Here is a 21,910-nt window from a genome sequence, read left to right on the forward strand (position 1 = left end):
ATGAACTCACCAGATAATAAGATGCCTTAAATTCTTCTCTTCCCTTTTTTCTTCTCATTTCTTTAATTTACACATATGCTTGAAAAAGAAATTATAGGTATAGCAAGAGAAAAGTGCAACTTCCTACTACCTATTTGTTAGCATTTATTTTTCAGATAAGTGAAACAGAAAATCACAGTAGTGTTTACTTGTATTCTGACTTGTGACTCCCAACAGAATGGTGCTGATAGTAAGATCATAAACTGTGTAAGACTGTTAAAGTAATCACAACTCAAATTTCAACATGAGGATCAAAATGATTTAAAATTTTCTACGACACCAAATCTTAACTCATAATCATCAGTATTTAACCACTTAGATAGCCAAATGTAAAAAAAAATTAGTCATATTCCAGATGTCTACTTGTGTCAGCATAAAAATGACTTTAACTTGGGGGTTACATGCTAAGAAATAAGCAAAGAGGAATAGTTTACAAATACCTGTTGTGAATATAGTTGGGTATATAGCATGTAAAAATAATTTTACTGATAACCCTTTAAAATTTCTAAAGCAATTGGATAATTATACACACACATCCTCCCAAAAAACTGTATATATGTAAACCTAAGATACCCACATCTATGAGTATTTAAGAGACCAGGATTCTCTGTCTACATCTGTAAGTGTATGACATTCATTAAGATGCTATTACAATGCTTGTTGTACTGCTTATAAAATACAAAGGGTTTATGATTTCACTTAGTCTTTCGAACAATCTTTCAATTATAGTTATTATTGGCTTAAGCTGGACTGAAAGTTTTCACTGAGTCGTCTCTGGCTCAATGAAAGTACTTTTCTTAAGTTTAAAAACACTGAGTAAAGAAAACTCTGCATCTTGCCACAGACAAAAATCTGTACTGCTGCGCAAAAATTCAGAGGGTCTAAGACCCATTAGTTTACCAAGATATCTTTAAATAAATAGGAGAGGCTTGTCTGAACAAACTGTAAGATAGGAAGTGACTATTATAGTGTCATAAAACAACAAAGTATTCTTTGATAGACATCTGAATAGCACACACTAGGAAAGAGATTGTAATAGTAGCATAGGATTGAGCTTAAAAGAGCATGTTGCTTTAGTATTTGACTAAACATATTTTGAACATCCCAGTGAAACTATACAGCACCTCTGAAATACTTCCTGGAGAAGTATTCCATTCTAATTACACAGTTTAATATTTGTTAAGCATGATTATGTACAGAATTGCTCTGATTAGATGATTATATGAGTTTTGCATTGTTTCCTCTTTTGATTATCCCTGGAGGGCAAGGACTAAACATGAACCTCTTGGATGTCTGATAACTTAGTTTTATGAATATATTCTTGAGACATCTGAAACGGTCACATCTTGGTAGTAGTTTAAGACCCAGATCACTTCTGCTGTTTCCTCTTGCCATTTTGCTGACCTGACCCTTATTTGGGGGAGCTCACCAGTCACTATGCAACAAAACTCTGATGACATTCTTCCAGGCCCATGGCTTTCCCCCATTCTCATTGTATACTCTTTGTTGTATGTTGCAGTGACGCTAGTCTTAGAGTATGGGTTTCCCTGAGTGAATTAGTTTATTGGTGACTTTCACGTAATTGGTGATAATAAATGCTGGGTGACAATAACTAAGTACATTACTAAACATGGCAAACTCACATACAATCTTACAAATAAAAGACCAAAAGGGCTATCCTAATCACCTGACTCTGTGGAGACAGGCCCTCAGTCTCCGTATTAGAAGTGGGAGATATACAATGTCTCCAAAAGGAAGGTACTGATCAATTTCAAAATAGATAGATAGATGATTGGTAGATAGATACATAGATAGATAAAAATATGCTCTGAATTTTTTTTTTGTAGGGAATTCTGTAAATTGCCAGACATAGAAGAGAAACCAAATCTTGGATTTTGTGCATTTTCTTCCTTTTGTTTTCAGGCTGGTTCTGAAATAGCTACGTGGTCAGGAACAGGATGGGGAGTGAATCATAACAAATGAGATGCTGGAGGAAAGGGTTCCGGTGTACTAGACAGGAGCTGCTTTCACATGCAACAAACCAACCGGGGAGATCAAACCCTAGGGTTGAAAGAAGTACTATCATGAAATACTTTCATATTCATCTCTACACACCATTTTTATTCAAGTATATCTGACATCGGTGGAAGGTTCACTTTGGGAAAGTGCATATCCAAACCCAACAAAATACAGACTTTAAGGCCATCATTATGCAAAACCTTGGAGATCATTTGTAATAGCTGCTTTCTCTAAAATATTATTTACCAATATTTTATTTCTCCTCTTGACTATCAGCCATAGAGAGCTTATACTTTTTTCCCCAGATGGATTATATACTGTTCCCAAGTTGATTTTTACTTGGCTACTTCCTGCCCATTTCTAATCCCTCTAGGATGCTTAAAGTTAATTTCTTGTTCCTTCCTGATGGAACCTCGGTTTGTTCATCTGTGAATTCCATCAGTGTCATCTCTACTCCTTTACAAATTATCAAGACTGATGGTAAACAGACTAGATTTAATATCAATCCCTTCCTATCAAACTAGCCAAGGCACTAACAAGCCTTATGTAATTATATATCCAGAACTACACTGCTGTCATATGAATTGAAGACAGGAGAAAAGGAGAAGGGCAGAAAGCTTTTGATTTATTCAGTCGAAATGTTTAACTCTTGAAATGCCCAAATTGCACAAGGATTTCTCTAGTAAAGTCTTTAGTATGGGGGACTGAATCCCTGAAAAGCTGCTTCTTTCTAGCTGTTCCTAGTGAGCTATTAAATATTACTCTTAAAACCCGAAGAGTTCAAATTAACTGAAAACCGTGAGGCAGTCATTTATAGCATGCCACAAAAGCCCTGGAATCAAATAAAATACCACAGATCAATACAGTGCACATTCCCCTCTTATCTGTTCTCAGATTTTTACATCGATACTCCAGTTTAGACAATAAAGGCAAAGTGTTCTTTCCAGATAGTTTATCACCAAAATGGAAGGATGATAAAAGGAACTAAAATTGGCAATGACTTGTTTCTTAAAAGCCCACTCCAAGACATGTATTTAAGTTTAAACCTAAGGAGGCAGAGTAAAAAGAATGTGGAGGTGTGGGACACAGGGCAGGCAAGATTCCACAATAGAAAAGGTCCTTAGCAAGGCTTCTCCAGTTCTTAGACATCTGTGGACCAGTAGAGCTATCCTGGGGAAAGGTGTGTTTGATGAGACACCACAGGGTCTAAAAGGATGACTCCCAAAGATATACAAAGGGGTGGATGGTCTCTCACTCCTGCAGGGTTTCCTTGCTCAGTAACTGCACCATGCCTGTTCACTATCCTTGACAGCTTCCTCTTTGCCCAATTACTTATGTCTTTTTCTTTTTTCTTGCACCTCCTAAATCTCCCAAACCCATCTACTTCTCTCCATATCTACTGCAACTATCCTAGTGTGCTATTTCTCATCTGGACTGCTGCTAATAATAGCCATCTAACTGGTGCCCTGTATCCTCCTTTGCCCCATCCGATTTTTTTCTCCCAATTCTACCCAGAGTATTCTTTCACAATGTTGTCCTACTTAAAACCTTTCGCTGACTCGCCATGGTTCTGTAGGACCTAATTTTACTTTTACCCTTGACCCCTTCACTTACTAGGTTCCTCCTACCACATTAGCCTTCCCTAAGTTCAGTGAGGATTCCAGCATTCTGCTTCAGAAATTTTGCAAAAGTGGTACTTTAGCTTTGCCTGGAAAGCTTTAAATCTATCCTCTTCTCTTTTACCTAGTTTTACAAATTCTTCAGAGGTTCTGAGCAAAATGCTACTTGCTTAGGGAAGTCCTTCCTTTCTATGAAATTCTTTACTTTTTCTTTAAAGCATTCAGTCTTAATTATATATTTATGATTTACTAATGTCTTTTTTTTTTTACTAAAGATATTTCTCCCCATCAAACAATAAGCCTCGTGAAGCAGGGGCAATGCCTGATTTGCTCCCTACTATATCCCCAGGACCTAGCCTGGTCCTTGGCTCACTACAGACCTTCGACAAATGTTTGTTGAATGAATCAATGAATCAATGAATCCTCTTCTTCCTTTTCACTCTCATTTTTTTACACCCTTTTCTTTACCTCGCTGAGGATATATCAAGCCAGTAAGCAAAAAATAATAAAAGATAGGATACCTTACGAAAACATCTAATCATTTTAAATACTTAATAAAGCAAATAAATGCTTTAAAAAATTAAATATACAAAAATAATTAGCCATGTCTATTATTTCCCATGGTGATCCCATCCATTTTTAAGTTTTATCACTTTGATACAAATGATTCCTAAATATACACCATAGTCCCAATCTAGACCCCTGGACTCCAGGATCAGCATTTCCATCTGTCTCCTTGACTTAGGTATCCAACTGGCACTTGAAACTCTAAATGCCCTAAACCAAATTCATCACCTTTCCTCAATATATCATTGTATTAAGTCTCTTATTTCTATGATTGGGACCACGGTCATTGATTTTTGAAACTCTCTGTTCATTTAGAACCTTCCTTTTTTCCCAGATCCCTATCAGTCGATGGCCAAGTCCTAAAGATTCCAGCTCTAGAATCACTCATCTCTTCCTTCTTACCTCAATTCTTTACATGAAGGCTGAGACCTTCATTATAGAAATACTAGTCTCCCCCTACCCATGTACTGTTAACATTAATCAAGATTAAACACGTCTCTGAATGGAGCACTCCCCTTTTCAAAAGCCTTCAAAAGAATAATGATGCTACTAGCTCATTTAAACCATATCTCCCCTTTAATATAAAATTCTCAGGTCTCTTCTGTATTTTATATTACAGAAACAAGAGGGATTATTTCCATCCCTTAAATTTAAAACTACAAGATTCAAGATGCTTCTTCAAATTGATTTCAAGCTCGATTTCAAGCTCTGTCTATGAATCACTATCAGACTGGGCTCTCTGTAGTACTTGGTAGGCAGTCAGTAAATGTTTATTAAATAAGCTCTTAAACTCTGACATTTAGGGTCACCCATGATATAAACTCAGCCAGTTTTCCAGTTTTGGATCCTGCTACTCTTTACTTGCACTTCAGCAGCCAAATCATTCTAGTAGTTCTCAAAGCCAAATCCCAGGATCACCAGCAGCAGCACCACTGGGACCACATTAGAAATGCAAATCTTCAGGCCCCGCCCCAGACCAACTAAACCAGAAACTCTAAAAATAAAGCCTCCTAATTTGTGTTTTCACAAGCACTCCAAGTGATTCTAGTGCAGCTCAAGTTCGATAACCACTGAACTAGACTCTGTAAGGATATGTAAACATCATCCTTCCTATGTCCACGACTTATAATTCCTTCTGCCTGGAAACACCTCAGAACCTATTCCAGTGTCCAGCGAGTGCTCAATAAATGTGTTTTGTTTTGTTTTTGTTTTCGCTTTTGTATTTGACTGAATAGCCAAAAACTCTAAAATGCCCACTTGACAGCCCTTATCTAACTTAACTGACTTAATAGCCTCTTTTTGTGTACATGCTGTTTTGGTTGGCATTAGAAAATGCAAATTTATTCTTAGTAATGATACCAATATTCCAAAAGTGTAAACTGATTAAAATTGAGCATATTTTTTCCATTTAGGGGGACCTTGAGAGGAGATACCTGTTTCAATTTCAAAAAGAGTTAGCAGCTTTGAATTTAATGATTCCGATTTTCCAGAGTTGAAGGTAGATATTTATTGCTATTTATCTGGCCAGTTATTAAGTGTTAAAATCACAGAATGTCTCTTGGAAGCCAGGTGAGGCACTGGCTAACCTTGGAGGTAATGCAGACAAGCAGATGTGCCCTAAACAGATACACCCTCATGTAGGAAGATTTAAGCCAGGGAGTAACACAAACTGATTTTCTCAGGTTGAAGAATAATTCACCCTGTTCCCAGGTGAAAGTAAAACCCTCAAACATGAAATGCAAGAAGCCATTAACTTGAAAATTAGTAGAAATATAATTGACCAATCTCTGAAAGGAAAAAAAATGTATAATTCAAAACCCTCCACACTATACAAACACACTCACATACACATACCATGGCCATTAATACAAGATGGTAGAGGTCATTTAAATTCTTTTAAGAAAATGGGATGTGTTGTTGGTACTAGGATGACACCTCATCATAAAGACATGATTAGCAGCAAATTACCAAAATCCGCAATCAGAGTATGTTGCAGGCAATTTTACATAACCTCGGAAAATTTTCATTTTCCAGGAAAAGAAACAGCCTTGGAGAGATTATGTAACTTTCCCAAGATCACAGACTTAAGCAGTAGCAAGGCCTACATCTACTAATTCTCATAACATCACTCTAACATCTACGTTGAATCAAGATCTGCCGATGACCACAAGAACCATAAAGGAAAACACGTTACGTATTTGGCAATGCCATTTGTTTTAATTACTTACCAGGTGTATGAAACATCTTTATATGAAACATCTTTACTAGTTCTTTACCATGTTTCTAACAAATTGTGACAAAACCTATGACAACCTCAGGACAAAAATGTGGCTTCAATATTATGAACATCTTAACATTCAGTTGGGGGCATCACAGAATTAAAAAACATAACAAGTAAATCTTAGTGCATGAAATAGAAAGATGGTTCTGACCAATATAGAAACCCTCAGATAAGTAAATGATCAAGAAAAATCTCCAGGAAGCTTTACTGCTTTTGTTCTGTAACTCTCAAAGCATATGCTGAAACAATGTACTTTTAATTCTAGGATTGACTGGATCCTTCTTCAACTTCTGGTTTTGGTAATTCTCAAACGTAACACTTAACCTTATAATTCATTTAAAAAATACAGGTCAAAATCCATTTTCAATAATGAAATATCCACACTACAGTCTATGCTTCAGTTATTTTATGTCCTACCTATGAGATAATTTTTAAATTGTAGAGTTTTCGAGCTTGAAAGTACTTTTGAGACCATGGAAACCAATGCTATCATTATGTAAAATAAAAAACTAAGATTTTTGACAGACATAACTTTAATATAAGAAAAAAAATTGATAATCCTTTGAAATTTAAGAGGCAGCATGAAAACATTCCAAATATTTTGTCAAAATTTAAATGTACATGTTACTCTACATATTTCTATCTCGTTTGAAATATTGTGATATATCTTACTTTTAATTTTTTTAAGTCATAAAATTAAAAGAAAGCAAGATTTTGCTACTTAACTATCTTAAGGTTTTAAGAATTTTCAAAAAAATACTGAATAATCTGGAAATAAAAGTTCAGTAATATAACTATGAAAAAACGTTACTATACACACAAGGTTTTTCCCCTAACATTCAAACTCATTCACAACGTAGAGTAAAAAACATCCCATAACATAGAGCAGAAAATAACAGGTGAGAAAAGATAAAGTCTGAATATAGAGATTAACTCTAAAGATTTTAAAAACATCAAACCTTTTAATAATATCTCAGAAACAAAGCCTTTAATACTGTCAACACTGCTAAAGGAAACCAAAGCACAGAAAGATAAAAATTTGTAAAGCAGGGACAAAAATTAATAACAGCCTGAAACTTAAGATTCCATATTCTGAGATCTATATTTTAGGTAAAATTTGAAGAACCTCCTTTGCTTTAAAGGAAATAAATAAAAGGAGTCATACACCTTATTCACAACAATCTATGCAAATACATATCAACATACCTATTGTTGTTCCGACAATTTCGACAGGTAACGCACTCCATTGGGTCAGTCTGAGGTACCGCCGTGTACATCCCACCACCCTAGTCAGGTAGAAAGTACAGGGGACAAGAAAAGAAGAAAGTGCTGAAGGTGCCATAGAGCAGTAACCAAAGACTCTCAAATGTAAAAGCCATGCCAATAATAATTGGATACATGGTATATTTTAACCGACTCCCCTTAAGCTATGCTAGGCTTATCATTATTGACCTATATTCACAAAGGAGTTCTGCACAATATTACAACTGCACTCCGAAAACTTAACTGCCATGTTTTTCCATGTATTTTTGTACTGGGAAGAGGCAAATCAATGGAGAAGTTTAGTCACTTCCCTTCAGTGTTTCAAATCTAATGGGCCCAAAATATACTATACATTATACCCAGTTATTCATTTTTACTTTCCTAGCAGTCATGGAAGAATTTTATGCAATGCCAGTTGGAGAAACAGGGTGGAAATCTGTCCGAATGATGTCATAAGATAAACCCATCTTCACTTTCCTGTAATTATTTCGATTAGGTCTGTTCACTTGACTACACTAAGTTTAAAACATGTTATATTTTTCCAGATGGAGTAGATTCTCAGCCAGCAATGACTTGGAGGGGAGTATTAATATTTTGATGTTGCTTTTGGCGGTAACTGCCCAGCAATTAAGAAAAATGCCCAGATTAACACATACCTCATTGTAAAATGTTCACTTGACATATACAATGGCAAGAGTTCTTCAAAACTGAAGTTACAAATTGAACTGGCTTTCTAGTCAGAGTCAAAATTCTGCTTTCAGATAAAAAACAGAAATGAATCTGATAAGGGTGGGAGAGGCTGTCACACTGCGCCCAGACCCAGAGCAGGCCTTCAAGGTTAGGAAGAGTTCAGGCAATTGTTTTTCCCAGAATACTTTCCATTTCCATTCATCTCACATCAATAGCCAGAATCTAAGCAAACCAAAAGTACTGAACATTTTTCTGAACATTCTTGATCCAACTAGCAACAGGAATTTTTAAGAAAACATTGAGGGAAAGAATATGCCTAGGCTATATTCAGCTCCTGAGCATAAACTTCAAAGCTTCAGAAAATGAAGTTAAAATCTACAGGGTAATATACACTTATTTGAGTCACTAACCATATTAAAGTTAATTAATGATTTTTATGATGACCATCATTTTTTAATTTCCCTATTTCCTCCTACCCCCCCCAAAAAGAAAAATAACGAGTTAAAATCACAGGTGATAGCCTCTAAAATTGTACACCTAATGAGGCAACTATTATTTAAAAGCAATTCATTGTGCAAAAAACCAAAGTACTGTGTTTAAAATACTAAAACAAACATCAGACTTATTTTTTCTTCTTATGGAAACAGTATGTGCTATTCAAACTTTAATGCTCTCTCCTTCAGTTTTTTGGACAATGTTAGTAGTTTGGACTAGGAATGGTGACAAAAAAAAGTTGAGAAAGTTTGAATATAAGCCATGTCTTTCCACACAAAATAATGAAATCATTTTCTCTTTTGGTAATGAGATGCAATAAAGAAAATTAAATATTTTTTCTAAAATATATTAAAGCTAGGCCACACGAAAGCCTAATATTAGATTTCTAGCTTTAAGATACAAATATATATTATAGTTTTGTTCTACAGATATATTTAATAAATCTTTATTAAAGTTGAAGGTGAAAAAAACATTTAAACTTCTTAAAATTTTAACACACTGGGAATTATGGCCATTTGTAATCGGAACAATGACAAAAACTTAAATTTGATCAACTAAACAAACTGTTTGGTTAAACAATAATGAAGCTGCATATCCAAGCCATGTAATAAATCTGACTTCTTGGTGCAGGGAACCTCTTTAACCAGTATACCTCTGAAATATGCCAGTCAATCTGTTCCCATTTCAAAAATTAAACTGTATCAGCTAGTTATCCCTGAATTAAAGGTATTATAAAGGTTTATTACTCCTTGTGATGAAAACATATTAATATTGTCAATTGCAAAAAAAAAAAAAAAAAAAAATCTTACAGGCAACACCAGATTTGGGGAAAAAATAAAAAAACAAAGGAAGCCCACAATGTGTCAGAAGTCAGTCTGGTAGCCTGCAGACATGTCCGCCATGGCCTACACAATTATTTAGAAAACTGGAATAGGTTTGCGACCTTTAAACAAACCTGGTGATTTCACCTGTATTTACAGATGTGTTACAAAAACAGAAAGTCTGACCACACTGGGCCCTTGGTCCAGGCTGGACACAGGAGTTGAATTACTGCTGCTCCTTTAAGACGGCACGTGTGCTCTTCGGTTCGCTACTTCCTCGACTGCTGCTGCCTCATTCCTAACCTGCCTCGCTCGGTGTCATGATCTGCCTGACTCTCCTAGGCATGAGTGTTCAGACTTTGCTCTAAATGAATCAAATTTCAAGTATCTGGTCCAGTCTCCACCCAATGGTACTTCCATTTCATCTCAAGAATAACTTCGTCTGTTCGCTACTAGTGTTCCACTTTCAGAGCTAAGTCATTTTAAAATATAAACCATACTGATGAATGTAACTCTTATCTGACAATAGAAAGCTTACGAAGATTCCTCTGGATCAAGGGGTTGCCAGGAATACATACTAATGCCATTCCAGTGAACCAGTAAGGTTTCCATATTGAAAAAAGCCATGTATGCCCACCCTGTTCTTATACCACAGCACCGCGGGGCACAGGGAACTTTCCTTTATAATTGGGTCTCTTACATTCACTAGATGATGAGAATGTTCAAAATCCACATGTGTCCTGGTTAGAGAGCTTGTGTGCCCAGAGTAAAGCCCTCCATTTAAGCTCCCATTCATGATTCCACTGACGCCATTAGGGACCTTATGGTGAAGATGGGAGCAGCCATTGCTGAGACTGCCATTGCTTATGAAGCTTCCATGAACATTTCCATTTATCCGGTTTGTTCCAGGCAGAGTGGTGTATTCCACCATCTGCCCATTAATATCTGAACCTTGGTAGAGGTATCCTGGTGGGTCATATTCTGTTAAGAGAGAACAATAACAAAAAGATACTGAAAAGGGCAATCTTCTTCCTTAGGAAGTTTTTTTTTTTTTAAATAAATCCCCTAAGAAACTACACATACACGAAAATAAAACGTAAGTGTTCAGTTTAAACCTACTTGTGAGATATGCTTTAATAAAGTTATTGCTGTTATTTCCTTTTCCATGTGGTGGTAGCTAGGAACTCTGAGTTAATTATGACTCTGTTAATGTAAAGAGAAATTAACCAGAGAGCAATTACTCAAAAGAAAATAATAAATTGTGTGCAAGCTGAAACTATCAAAGTACTGGCAACGCTAAGGGTTTAAACTCCCATGTACTTCAAAGTGCTGAAAGAAATTAATATATAAGACAACAAAAGGCTAACTACAGGTAGGATATTTCGAATAGCAATAAATAACATTTTTTAAAAAAAGAATGGAGTTGTGTATACATTCGCTGACTATTCATATAGTTCCTTGGTTGTCACAGCCAGTTTGGAAGTTGTAGGGTATTAAAGGCAAAAGGCTAATTATCCCATTTCCCAATATTAAAAGCGCTTATGCAGCTGCCTCAAAATTCTAATTTCCAGAGGTACACCTACCAGATATATTTAGAAAAAAGTAAAATATCCCTTAGAAAGCCCTTCACTGTCAGTTTTGATAAAATCTTCAACTGTATTAGAGAGCACCAAGACTGGATTAGGTGCCCTTATCCTATTACTGAACTTCTCCCACGAGTGAGTTGTCGGTATACCTGCTTATCTTCTCCACGAAACTAAAATCTGAGAGGGTAGGGGTCACATTTACTTTATTTACCATTATGTCTCCATTGTCTATGGCAATGCCAGGCACACAGAAGATGGTCAATGAGTACCTTTTGAATGAATGACTGAACGTTACTATTGTATATTTCCATTTTTAAACATATTACCAAGTCACCAAAAAAGTGACTTTAACCAGACTAATCCTGCTCTGGCAACCAGATCAATACTTTTAAGGATTCAGCATACTCACACTATGAAGTCAATGATGCTAAAAACATTGAGAAAAAGACCCAATCGGATGACCTCTAACCCTTGCAGCCTGGTACCACCACCACCATCTCTCTTGTGAAAGGCACCAAGTCAATAAAAATAAATCACTTCCCCCCGCCGTCCCCGAGTTATTAAATATAAAGGAACCATATGTGGGGATTGGCTGATAGATGCTGGAGGTGCCTGTCACTGCAGGTGTCTTTCTTTGCTTTTCTTTCATTCTCCTATTCTGAGGCCAAAGGGAAAATGAAAAAACTTTCTCTTGCCAAAGATGAAAGGTACTGTTTTTTTTTTTTTTTCTGATGATTCTACTTTAGAACAAGCTGGGGGAATAGGACAGGTAGGAACATGGGAGAAGAGAACTGGGGAAAGAAAAGGGAAAAAGAGTTCTAAATTTTGTGTTTTAATACAGTGCCATCACTGACGGTTTGAGCACTCCTATCACTAGATGCATTTAGTGGGAGGGGACGCCACTCGAACACAGTTTTGGCACACCAGGTACTGAAACAGGGCCGTGTTACTTTAATTTGTGTCATCCAGGGACAGTCATTTAGAGGAGCCCTCACTACGTTCCTTTCCATCATGCCTTTTCTATTCCCTGCTGCCAAGATTTGTAGAGTATGAAGGTGTTCCTGCAGCAACTGCAGTGCTCATGCCTAAAGGATTCATCCTCTTTGGTGGTCTGACAGAGCCAGAGTTTCCCAGCACAGAGTCAGCTATTTACTTAGAGACCAGCTTAGCTCTGGCTTTGTTGTTTATTTCTACTGGGCGATTTAATCTGATGCTCCACTTACTTTGGTTGACAGCTAACACAGTTTTAAAGTCATCTCCTCTGAATGAAGAGTAGCTAATGTGTTTTATACCATGACTCTAACACGCAGAAGTGTTAGAAATCAATATTTATTCTGACAATATTTTTCTACCTACCTTTTTCTAAAAAAGAGAAGGAAATATTGATAGTGACTTACTCTGTATAGTATTCTGCTGCCGGTTTTTCCACAGGCACATGGCAATGAAAACCATGAGAATGAGAACCATCACACCCAGCACACAGCCAACTATCAGGTACAACATATCACTGCTTCTGGCAGGGCTGGTTGCAGGCCCAACATTTCCACCACCTCCCGAAGAATTTGGAGGGGTACTCAAGTCTTTGACAGGATACTCAGAAGCTCCAGGAACACGTTTTACTAGTTGAAATATAAAGGAAAACATGATGTCAGAGTGAATACAGACTCTATGAAATGGTTTACTCTCTGAAGGAGGTCTGGTTAGGAATGCAGTCTGTTTACACTTGTTACTGAGATGATCTGACCACCAATGAGTCACAAAGAGGGCTCGAAAGTTTCAGAATCTCACATTCAAAGTTTTAGTCCACAAATTCTAGAGAAAACATAAGATCAGGGAAACATATGCACTTGGTCTAACCCAAACTGCAATATGATTATTTGCTCAACTGTACTAGTAGAAGACTCCCAAAGAGCTGAAATAAAAGTATTTCAACTGTATACTTGAAACTAATTTAAAAACATAAATTAAAAAAAAAAAAGTATTTCAGCTTATGTATGGGACAAAAACTTCCTTCTATCTGATATCCTTTGAGCTGAATAAGACTCAGAATTTTATATTTAATGTCTCTACCATGTGATTAATATTAGAAGATATGACATTGGACTATTAGAACAATTATATATAATACCAAAAAAATTGCGCATAAATATTAAATATTCCAAAACCAAAAACTTTTGGAGCCCATGTAAGTGCAATACTTTTACCTCGTTCCTTGGTATAACAGTGATAACAAAAGCTAACAACAGGTGGGACTCAAGTCCCACATTTTTCTGTCCACAAACAACATGCTCCAAATGCTGTAAATGTCATAGAAATGCAGTGGGGCATGGTGGTTGACAGTCCAATCTCTGGAAGTAGACTGCCAAAGTTTCTGTCCTGCTCCACCATTTACTGTCAGTTGAATGATTTTAACCTCATAAACCAGTTGTATGTGGAAAATGGGGATAAGAAGAACAGCTCCGTCACAAGGTTGTAATGAAGAGTAAACAAGTTAGTCCATGTAAAACACTTAGAAGAGAACCCAGCACATGGCAGCGTTCAATCAATTTTGTTATGATTACTAAGCACTATACTATATTTCATGTTTTAGCACCTAACAACCCATAGAAGCAAGTGGTCTTTCGAAAACATTACACCGGGATTCAATTTTCTAGCAACTTTACTCAGAACAGAGCTCGGAAGCTCTAAAGTAGAGGCCACCTTTCAAAGGAAAGAGTGCTCTATCACTGAAAGCTGGATGAATACTTGGCAGAGGCTCTAAAGGAAACTTCTACTTCAGGTGGTATGTTGGATTAAACAATTCTCAGATCCCTGCCAATTCTAAAGAAAACAAACAAGTTTCTGAAGCAAAATGGATGTTACAGGTCATACATTAAAGATCATGATTACTCATAGGGAAGTCCTTCGGGCTAAATTCACTCCTTATTTACTCTTAATTTAGTCATAATTCTACCATCCTTGATAATCTGGTTGCCAACCTCTGGCTAAAGTTAAAAACTTTTGCGATGATGGAGGATGAAGTGAGAGAGACCCATTAGTTATCAATAAGAAGAGACAGCTCAGAGTGTGAAAGAAAAGAAGGTGACATGAAAAACACGAGAAACGGAAGAACTAAAGAAAAATCCTGACAGTCTGTAATCTTTGATGGCAGTGGGAACAGTGGGCCTTCTGTCAATCCTGAAACATTTCCTGAATTACTAAAGATAAGACAATCATTGTTCACGAGAACTTTAAGTTATTTCTTTAAAAGGTGCAATTGTATATAATGTTTTGTTAAACAGGCTAGGAATTGTGTAATACATTTTATAAGGTCATTCAACATGAACTGTTACCATTTTAAAGAATTTTTTTCTTTTTGCGTTGATCTGAAAGTCTGTAGGCAGAAGCTTTTATTCCCTAGCAAGGTCAATTAATGAGGCACACTATTATAGACATGGCTATACTATGATACTATTTAAACAATATAATTATTACATTGTTGTCTGTGTTTTATGTTTTACCTGGCTAGATTCTTTAATGTCTTGGGGAGAGAGATAATAAATTTCATTGTAATTTAGTTTTGCTCTGAGGATCACAGCTCTCTAGAGGTGAATAAGAAATGCCCATTAACACATCACAGTGCCTAGTACAAAAAGGCACTTAAATATGTGCTAATCGAATGATATTCGAGGTCAGTCTAAAGGTCTATGTATGGATATGTTTAAATGTTGATTTAATATGGGTTCTACTGCAGAAAGACAAATGCTTTAGAATAAAAAGATGGAACTAAGTCTTGGCTTTATAATCCAATCTTTTGGAGCCTCAGTTTCCTCATTTTAAACTGGGATAATAAATAATCACCTGTAGCAGATGCTAATGGCTGCATAGCCCAGTCAACAGGCTTCTTCCCACGTGTAGGCAGGGCCCCGGTTTTGTTTAGGTATCCACTGAAGCTCAGAGAATTCTGGAGTAGATCGTGGTCCACCAGCTTATCCCATGGAAAGGCTCGGGGGGGCACATGACTGACTTCTGTCTAGTGAGGCAGAGGAGGGGTGGGGGAATCTACTACGACCCTGGGGAATTTTCCCTGGTTCTTAAAAAGGAACACAGATAGTCTCTTTTACTGTCAGATTAACTAAGACTGGACATGAGTGCTTTTCCTTTGTAAATATCCATATTAGTGGTTTCTATTATTCACATGTGGTATCTTCTGTTTTTAAAGATGGTAATATTTCCGTTAACCTATGCATGTAGGCAAAATTGAGAACTTCAGTTTAGAATTAGTGACTGCGAATTCTGAACTTAACTACTATACTTAGTTAAACAATTGGTGTTATACATATTTGTTATTTAAGAAACCACTCTAAACATATGTGGCACTTGTCCTTAAAATTCTTATACTTTTTACTTCGTGTTCTAATTCTCACAGCAATCTCAGAAATGAGTCAGCAAATCTTTCTATTCTTTTGATGGAGAAAAAGAGAAGGGACGTGACTTACTCAGGAGTGACACAGATATTAATATGATTGATACTTATGTAATCTATTTTTTTAGACAAGTACTCTAGCCAACATATTATACTTTCCATTGGGATGGTCTAAATGTATGCACCTACAAAACAGTCCAAAGCAGAAATTTCCTCAGGTAAATATATCAATCATCAAAAGGAATAATGCAGAGTTTGGAATCTAGTACTGTCCAGGGAAAAAGCACAAATTCTCATCCCTCTCCTACCTTTAGTTTCACAGATCATCACATTACTAAACTCGCTTTCTCCTCCTTCGTTGAAGCACTGCATTTTAATATCATAAGAGGTTTCTGGCTGCAGATGCCCAATCATGTGCCATTGCTTTGAACCTAGAGGGGAAAATAGAAGATAAGGTTCACATATCGCACACCTAAATGATTATTCAATAATTTCAAAATGAGGTTGGAGCAGCATCCGTTACCATATAGTCAGTTTGTTTAATAAAAATGCACTTAATATAATATAAGTATATTAGTAATGCATCACAGATAAAGAGTCATTCTATTACAAGAAAAAAAAAGGATATAGAAAAGAGATAAACTGAATTAAAGCTATACCTGTGTGTTGGCAGTAATACTTTGTTTCATAACAAATAATTAGTGGTCTTTCGTAAAATACATGTTAATTTTATGCATAGGTTAAAAAAAACAAAAACAAAACAAAACAAAACCACAAAAAAACCCCCTCTCAAGTCCTTTAATTCTCTATTTCAGCCCAGTAAGTCAATCTCTTCTGTCTACCCAATACTCAGCAAATGGTGCCTTTTCCAGAACAAGTGACCATTTACAAGACAGGCCTTAGCAAAACTCTCAATTCTGTTGTAATGAACATGACGTGAACTGACATGACATGAAATGCCTAAATAAATGGTTGAGAATAATCAAAAAGCAAAATCCACTACAGAAAATTCTTGGCTACTGCTCCAACTATTTCTTTTCTTTTGGGTCAGGGTCTCCAAACCACACAAGTATCTATAATAGAATGAGTCTATTGTCCATGGCATACGGCCAACATTTCATTTAGAAACACTCCTAAACTGAGCACTCAAGTATAAATCACTCTCCATTTTTACTTCCATGGACCTGCGACAAACTTTAATAAACAAGACACTTCTGCCAGACTTAATTAACTGTTCAAGCACCTTTAATCTCTCTCAGAAAATACCTCTTCGAACTGTTTCCACTTTTTCTTAGGAACTCGACTATACCACCAACTGATTTAAGAATTAATTGAAGGGGTAAGAAAAAAAAAAACCCACACATACAAGTCAGATCTGGACTGATAGCACCAGGTTCCTTCCTATTCAATGCAGACAAAAATATTTTAATCAGGAAGTACAATCCCTTTTTCAGATCATCAATACAAAATCCCTTATTCATAAAGACCCACATTTCATAAGATAGAGATTTTTATAAGATAGAAACCTGCTTGTTTAAGGATCGAGAGACTTGAAAAGCTTAGTAAGGAAGGAAATCTATGACCATTTATAAATGTAAAGAAACGACTCAAAATCTGGTTGAGACTGGAACAGACCTATTCGTAAATTCCAACGTCTTTCTAAAAACTTCTATTTTTTCCCTCTTTCCTTAGCTCTTTTCTGGCCCGGCCCTCCACTCACCTAACTATAAACATTCTCTTGAATAATTACTGCACTAGGTTTGAATTACTGTACATAGCAGTAGTGAAAATGGAATTAGACTAAGCTTCTGATATGTTACTAACGAGAAAATAGTTAAAATAATACATATCTTGTTAGATTAATACTCTATTGTGATTGTAATTATTTCAATGGCTAAAACTACAGGAAATATTGGCAGAGAGAAAGAATTTTTACTGATCACTGATGAATAAAACAACTAAGTGCACTATTAAGTTTAAAATCAACCAAAGCATATCTTTTGCTTAGTAATTTTTTTTCTCAGAGGAAATCTTAGAAAAGGTGAGAAGCCAAAGCACAGACTTTGACTACTCTGATTTATTTGAAATTCAACTTTACAAGGTAAAAATATTCAGCACAAAAGCATTGGTACACTAGAAACACACTTTATCTAAATGTGAATTCAGAAATAAGGTAATTTAATATAATTGTCCTCTTATTGTCTTCTTTACCAATGTAATGGCGCTTCAATTTTTTTTCAAAATCTTAAAAATTTTGAGTCAATATAAATAAGTAATCTAAAACTTTGAAGACGGCTTTAAGTACGAAGCATAAATACTTTTGTTCCTTGGTTTGGGAGAACAGGCCAATAGTTTCCAACTGCCACAAAAAGAATTTCAAATGCATAAACTTGAAAATAAGGAATAAGCAAATTACACAGAACAGTGAAGCCCACTTAAACATCTAACTGCTCTGTGTATTAAGTTTATAAACAAGTTCTCTGTGAACCATCGGGCAAAGCTCACATTCGCAGACTCTACTACTGGATACAAAAGCTCCTTTAAAGTAATTTCTCAGTTCCACACTCAATATTCACATCACATAAGCTCATAAAAGTCCAAAGATCTAACTAGAGAATATACTTTAAAATTGTTTACCAGTAGATATTTCTAGAGAGAACTGGGAAAGGTTAGGAGGAGAGCGAGAGAGAGAAGGAGACAGAGACAAAGAGACAGAGAGAGATGTTCATTTTATTTACATTTGCCTTGTTTAAAACTATTTTATAACAAATGTTTAACCTCTGTCAAAAGATTTTAAAAATAAAAAGGTGGCAGCACCACTCTCCTAATCCAGCTAAACTAAAATGAAGACCTAGGTAGGGCTAAAATGTATAACCGTCACAATTCTCTCTTCTTTTTTTAAATAGCCGTTTTAAGAAGTAAAATATGCACATGGATAAAGTGTCCAGAACTGTACAGCTAACTGAATGTTCACAAACTGAACATGGTCCAACACCTACATCAATAAAGAGAATATTATGGCACCTAAAGGTCCCCCTGATGCTTCTTCTAGTCACTTTTCTCTCAAGACGGCAACTATCTTGACCTCACGGTTTTACCACTACAGTTATCTTCCCACATTTCAATTCTTTGTTTAAAGTAGATTTTAGGGACTAATTTCTTTTCTACTTTTCTAGGTTAAGAAAAGAGAAACAATCGTTCTTTCATTCGACAAATATATAATGAACACCTACTATGTGCCAGGTATTAAAACATAGATGATAAATTTGTCATTACATTACAAAAGTAATTCCATTGAATAAACATCAAAAGGAATGCTACAATATGTAAAAAAAAAAATGATGCATATAACATATTAAAGTAATTTATTGTAGGACTACTTGTAACAAAAACTATACTCAGTATTTGATGTCCAAAGTCATATGAAAATAACCTTGGCTCAGGGCAATTTTCTGACATGGTCCATTAGGAAAGTAGTATTTCAGATGATCAGAACCTTGGAGTGAAAAAAGACCTTGGAAGAAGCCTTCCTCCCAAAGCAAGAATCCCTTCCAAGATATTACTGACAGCACCTCCAAAACTAGTGAGTGTATTATTTTGTGAGAGAAATACTACGTTGGAGGATTCTTCCTTTAAAATACTTCCTTTTAACTGCCCCTCCTCTGACTGAGTTCATCTTCTACATAAGTCCTTAAATATCTGAAGACAGCTGTCATGTTGCTTATTAGTCACCTTTTTTTTAGCCTGATCATCCCCACACATTCCATTGTTCTTTTTGGACTTCATTCATGCATTCACTCACTCATTCATTCACCAAATACTGAGTACCTCACCACTATATAGACTAGATACAGCAGTGGTAATTATGGCCCTTTGCCCACAGGAGGTTAACACTTAGTGGGAGGACAATCTTGAAGCAAATTATTTCATACGTACACACACACATCTAAAGTATGATAAATTTCTATGAAATAAACACAAAGGGCACAATTAGAAATTATAACAAGGGTATGTCATGTAAGTGGAAGGAGGTTATCTGAAGAAGAAATATTTAAGCACACAACAAAGTGGAGCAACTGGATAAAGCCTTGGGAGGTGAGCACAGGAGGTAGCAGGTACTGTCATGTGCCAAGGTCCCGAGGCAAGCAAGATCTTGGCACCCACGAGGAAACTGAAAGAAGGCCAATGTGTGACAGAAGACACAGAGAAAGGAAAAGGTACATGAGACAAGGAATACGCAGGGGCCATATGCAAAGTTCATATGCAAAGCATATGCAAAGTTCCAAATTATATTTTAAAGGCAGTAGAAGGGCAGTTTCAACACCCTTCACCGTGTTGGCTGTCTTTTCTCTACATATATTCCAATTTCTCAGTATCTCTAAAAGTAGATAACATGCTCTAGATGCGATCGTTCTAGTACAAACCTCACTGGAACTGTTGATTTAGACATTATTTTAAAAACTATTTTACATGATTTTTATTCTCAGCTCACATTTAAACAAAAGAGAAAACAAAATTTTTTTTGGATGAACTACTGACAAATCATATCTCCCCATACTTTTGTAAATGACTGTTTTTATAACCAAAATATAAGCTACTACACACATTATATTGAAAACACTCTCTTTCTTGGGAAAAATTCAAAGTAATAGTACATATACCACTTCATATTTTACTCTCCTAACCTGGGATGATGTTTTTTTATAATATTTGTAAACCTCCTTTCTCCAAAACTCCTTTATTGGGACCCCAGCTTACCTTCTACAATATCTCTCTTGTAATCACTGTCATTGTCACTATCTGTTGGCCGGTAATAAATATAAAATCCTTGAATGGGAGTGTTATTGTTACTTGATGGAATGTACTAAAAAACAGAAGCAAAGACTTGTCAAAGACAAAAATAAATTTAACCTTCAAATCCATTAAGATTTATTTATCTGTGTGGCAATATTTCTCTAGATTCAATTTGCAAAAATCCTTAATAGCCATTCTTAATTTCATTCAAAGGTATTCAAAGGTATTAAAAGCATTTAGCTTACTGCAGGGCTAAACAAACAAAAATAAGCAATATGTTTCACAAGATTCAAAGGCATAAAATTATATTTGGTTCAAAATGAAAGAATCGTAAAATGGCAATTAAATGAACATTTTGATGAGAACTGAGATGGCAATAACTTTATTTTTAACCCTGCCCCATTTACATGTTCTTTTAGACAAATATCTATGTCCTTCAATTCCTCCTCACTTAAAAGTTTGAAAATTTGCTGTTTATTGTTATCACGTCACAAGAATATTAAATTGATTGTCAGCATGGTCAAAGGGGAAAATCTTCTCGTTAGAGAAGACGTTTCACTCACCGTCCACTTTAGCATGATCTGAGTATCGCTGACAGCTTCTGTGTACGCAATGTGAGGTCCAGTTATCGGACGGTTAGAAAAATGATTGGGGAACCCAGCCACCTGATAAGGACGAGATGCTGAACTCCGAAAACTCTCACCATAATGGTTGATAGCAATGACCCTAAATTTGTACGTTGAACCTTTTGAGAAGAGAAAAAATCCGGAATTTTAAAAAAGCTGTCATAAGAGGACTGAAGATATAGTATTCAAAATATAACAATTATGCCATAACCATAGTGTACTCTACAGCCTACATGGTAGATTTCAACCCACTTGCCAATTTCTATCAACTGGTAGTAGTTGCTTAATGCATTGTATTTAAGATTCCAAGATCTAAATACCATGAGAGAATAACAATGTCTATCACGGAAGGTGGCAGGCAGAGAACAGGAAAGATCACATTTGCTCTTTTTACCATCCTGTTCTAAAGTCACACCCATTAAATACAGTATCATACTAGTTCAAGTTTCTGTGCTCAAAACCAGGGTCTTTTCCCTCTGAAAGAAACTACTGAAGCAGTTTAATACGGTGAGTACATTTATGAAGAGGTGCTGGTGTGGGTGATGTAGCTGATTCTATAGGTATCAGGATAAGAGGAAGCAGATTCAAACTATAACAGAAGGTATTTATTTGTATTAGATTTAAGAACTTAAAAAAAATGCTAAGAGCTGTAAGTTTCTGAAAATCTGAATCTAAAGAATAAATGAGACTTCTAAAGCAAGTTTT

The 21,910-nt window shown here is 35.8% G+C and overlaps 1 protein-coding gene across 10 annotated transcripts in view; it reads right to left on the minus strand.

Moving 5' to 3' along the window:
* The window catches only part of CDON (cell adhesion associated, oncogene regulated), a 148,066-nt gene that overhangs the window by 10,657 nt on the left and 115,499 nt on the right, over window positions 1-21,910 (minus strand). For 7 of the 10 annotated variants that reach the window (XM_036220439.1, XM_036220437.1, XM_036220438.1 and 4 more), the window contains 6 exons: window positions 21,143-21,324; window positions 20,544-20,649; window positions 16,094-16,216; window positions 12,778-12,999; window positions 10,495-10,775; window positions 7,732-7,811 (listed from right to left, as the gene is read on the minus strand). In XM_036220439.1, the coding sequence (XP_036076332.1) occupies window positions 7,732-7,811; window positions 10,495-10,775; window positions 12,778-12,999; window positions 16,094-16,216; window positions 20,544-20,649; window positions 21,143-21,324 (994 nt within the window). The other 3 variants (XR_004950795.1, XR_004950794.1, XM_036220443.1) reach the window with 2 other exon arrangements.

The sequence above is a fragment of the Rousettus aegyptiacus genome, unplaced genomic scaffold (genome assembly GCF_014176215.1).
Source record: "Rousettus aegyptiacus isolate mRouAeg1 unplaced genomic scaffold, mRouAeg1.p scaffold_m13_p_5, whole genome shotgun sequence".
In the NCBI taxonomy this organism is placed as follows: Eukaryota; Metazoa; Chordata; class Mammalia; order Chiroptera; family Pteropodidae; genus Rousettus; species Rousettus aegyptiacus.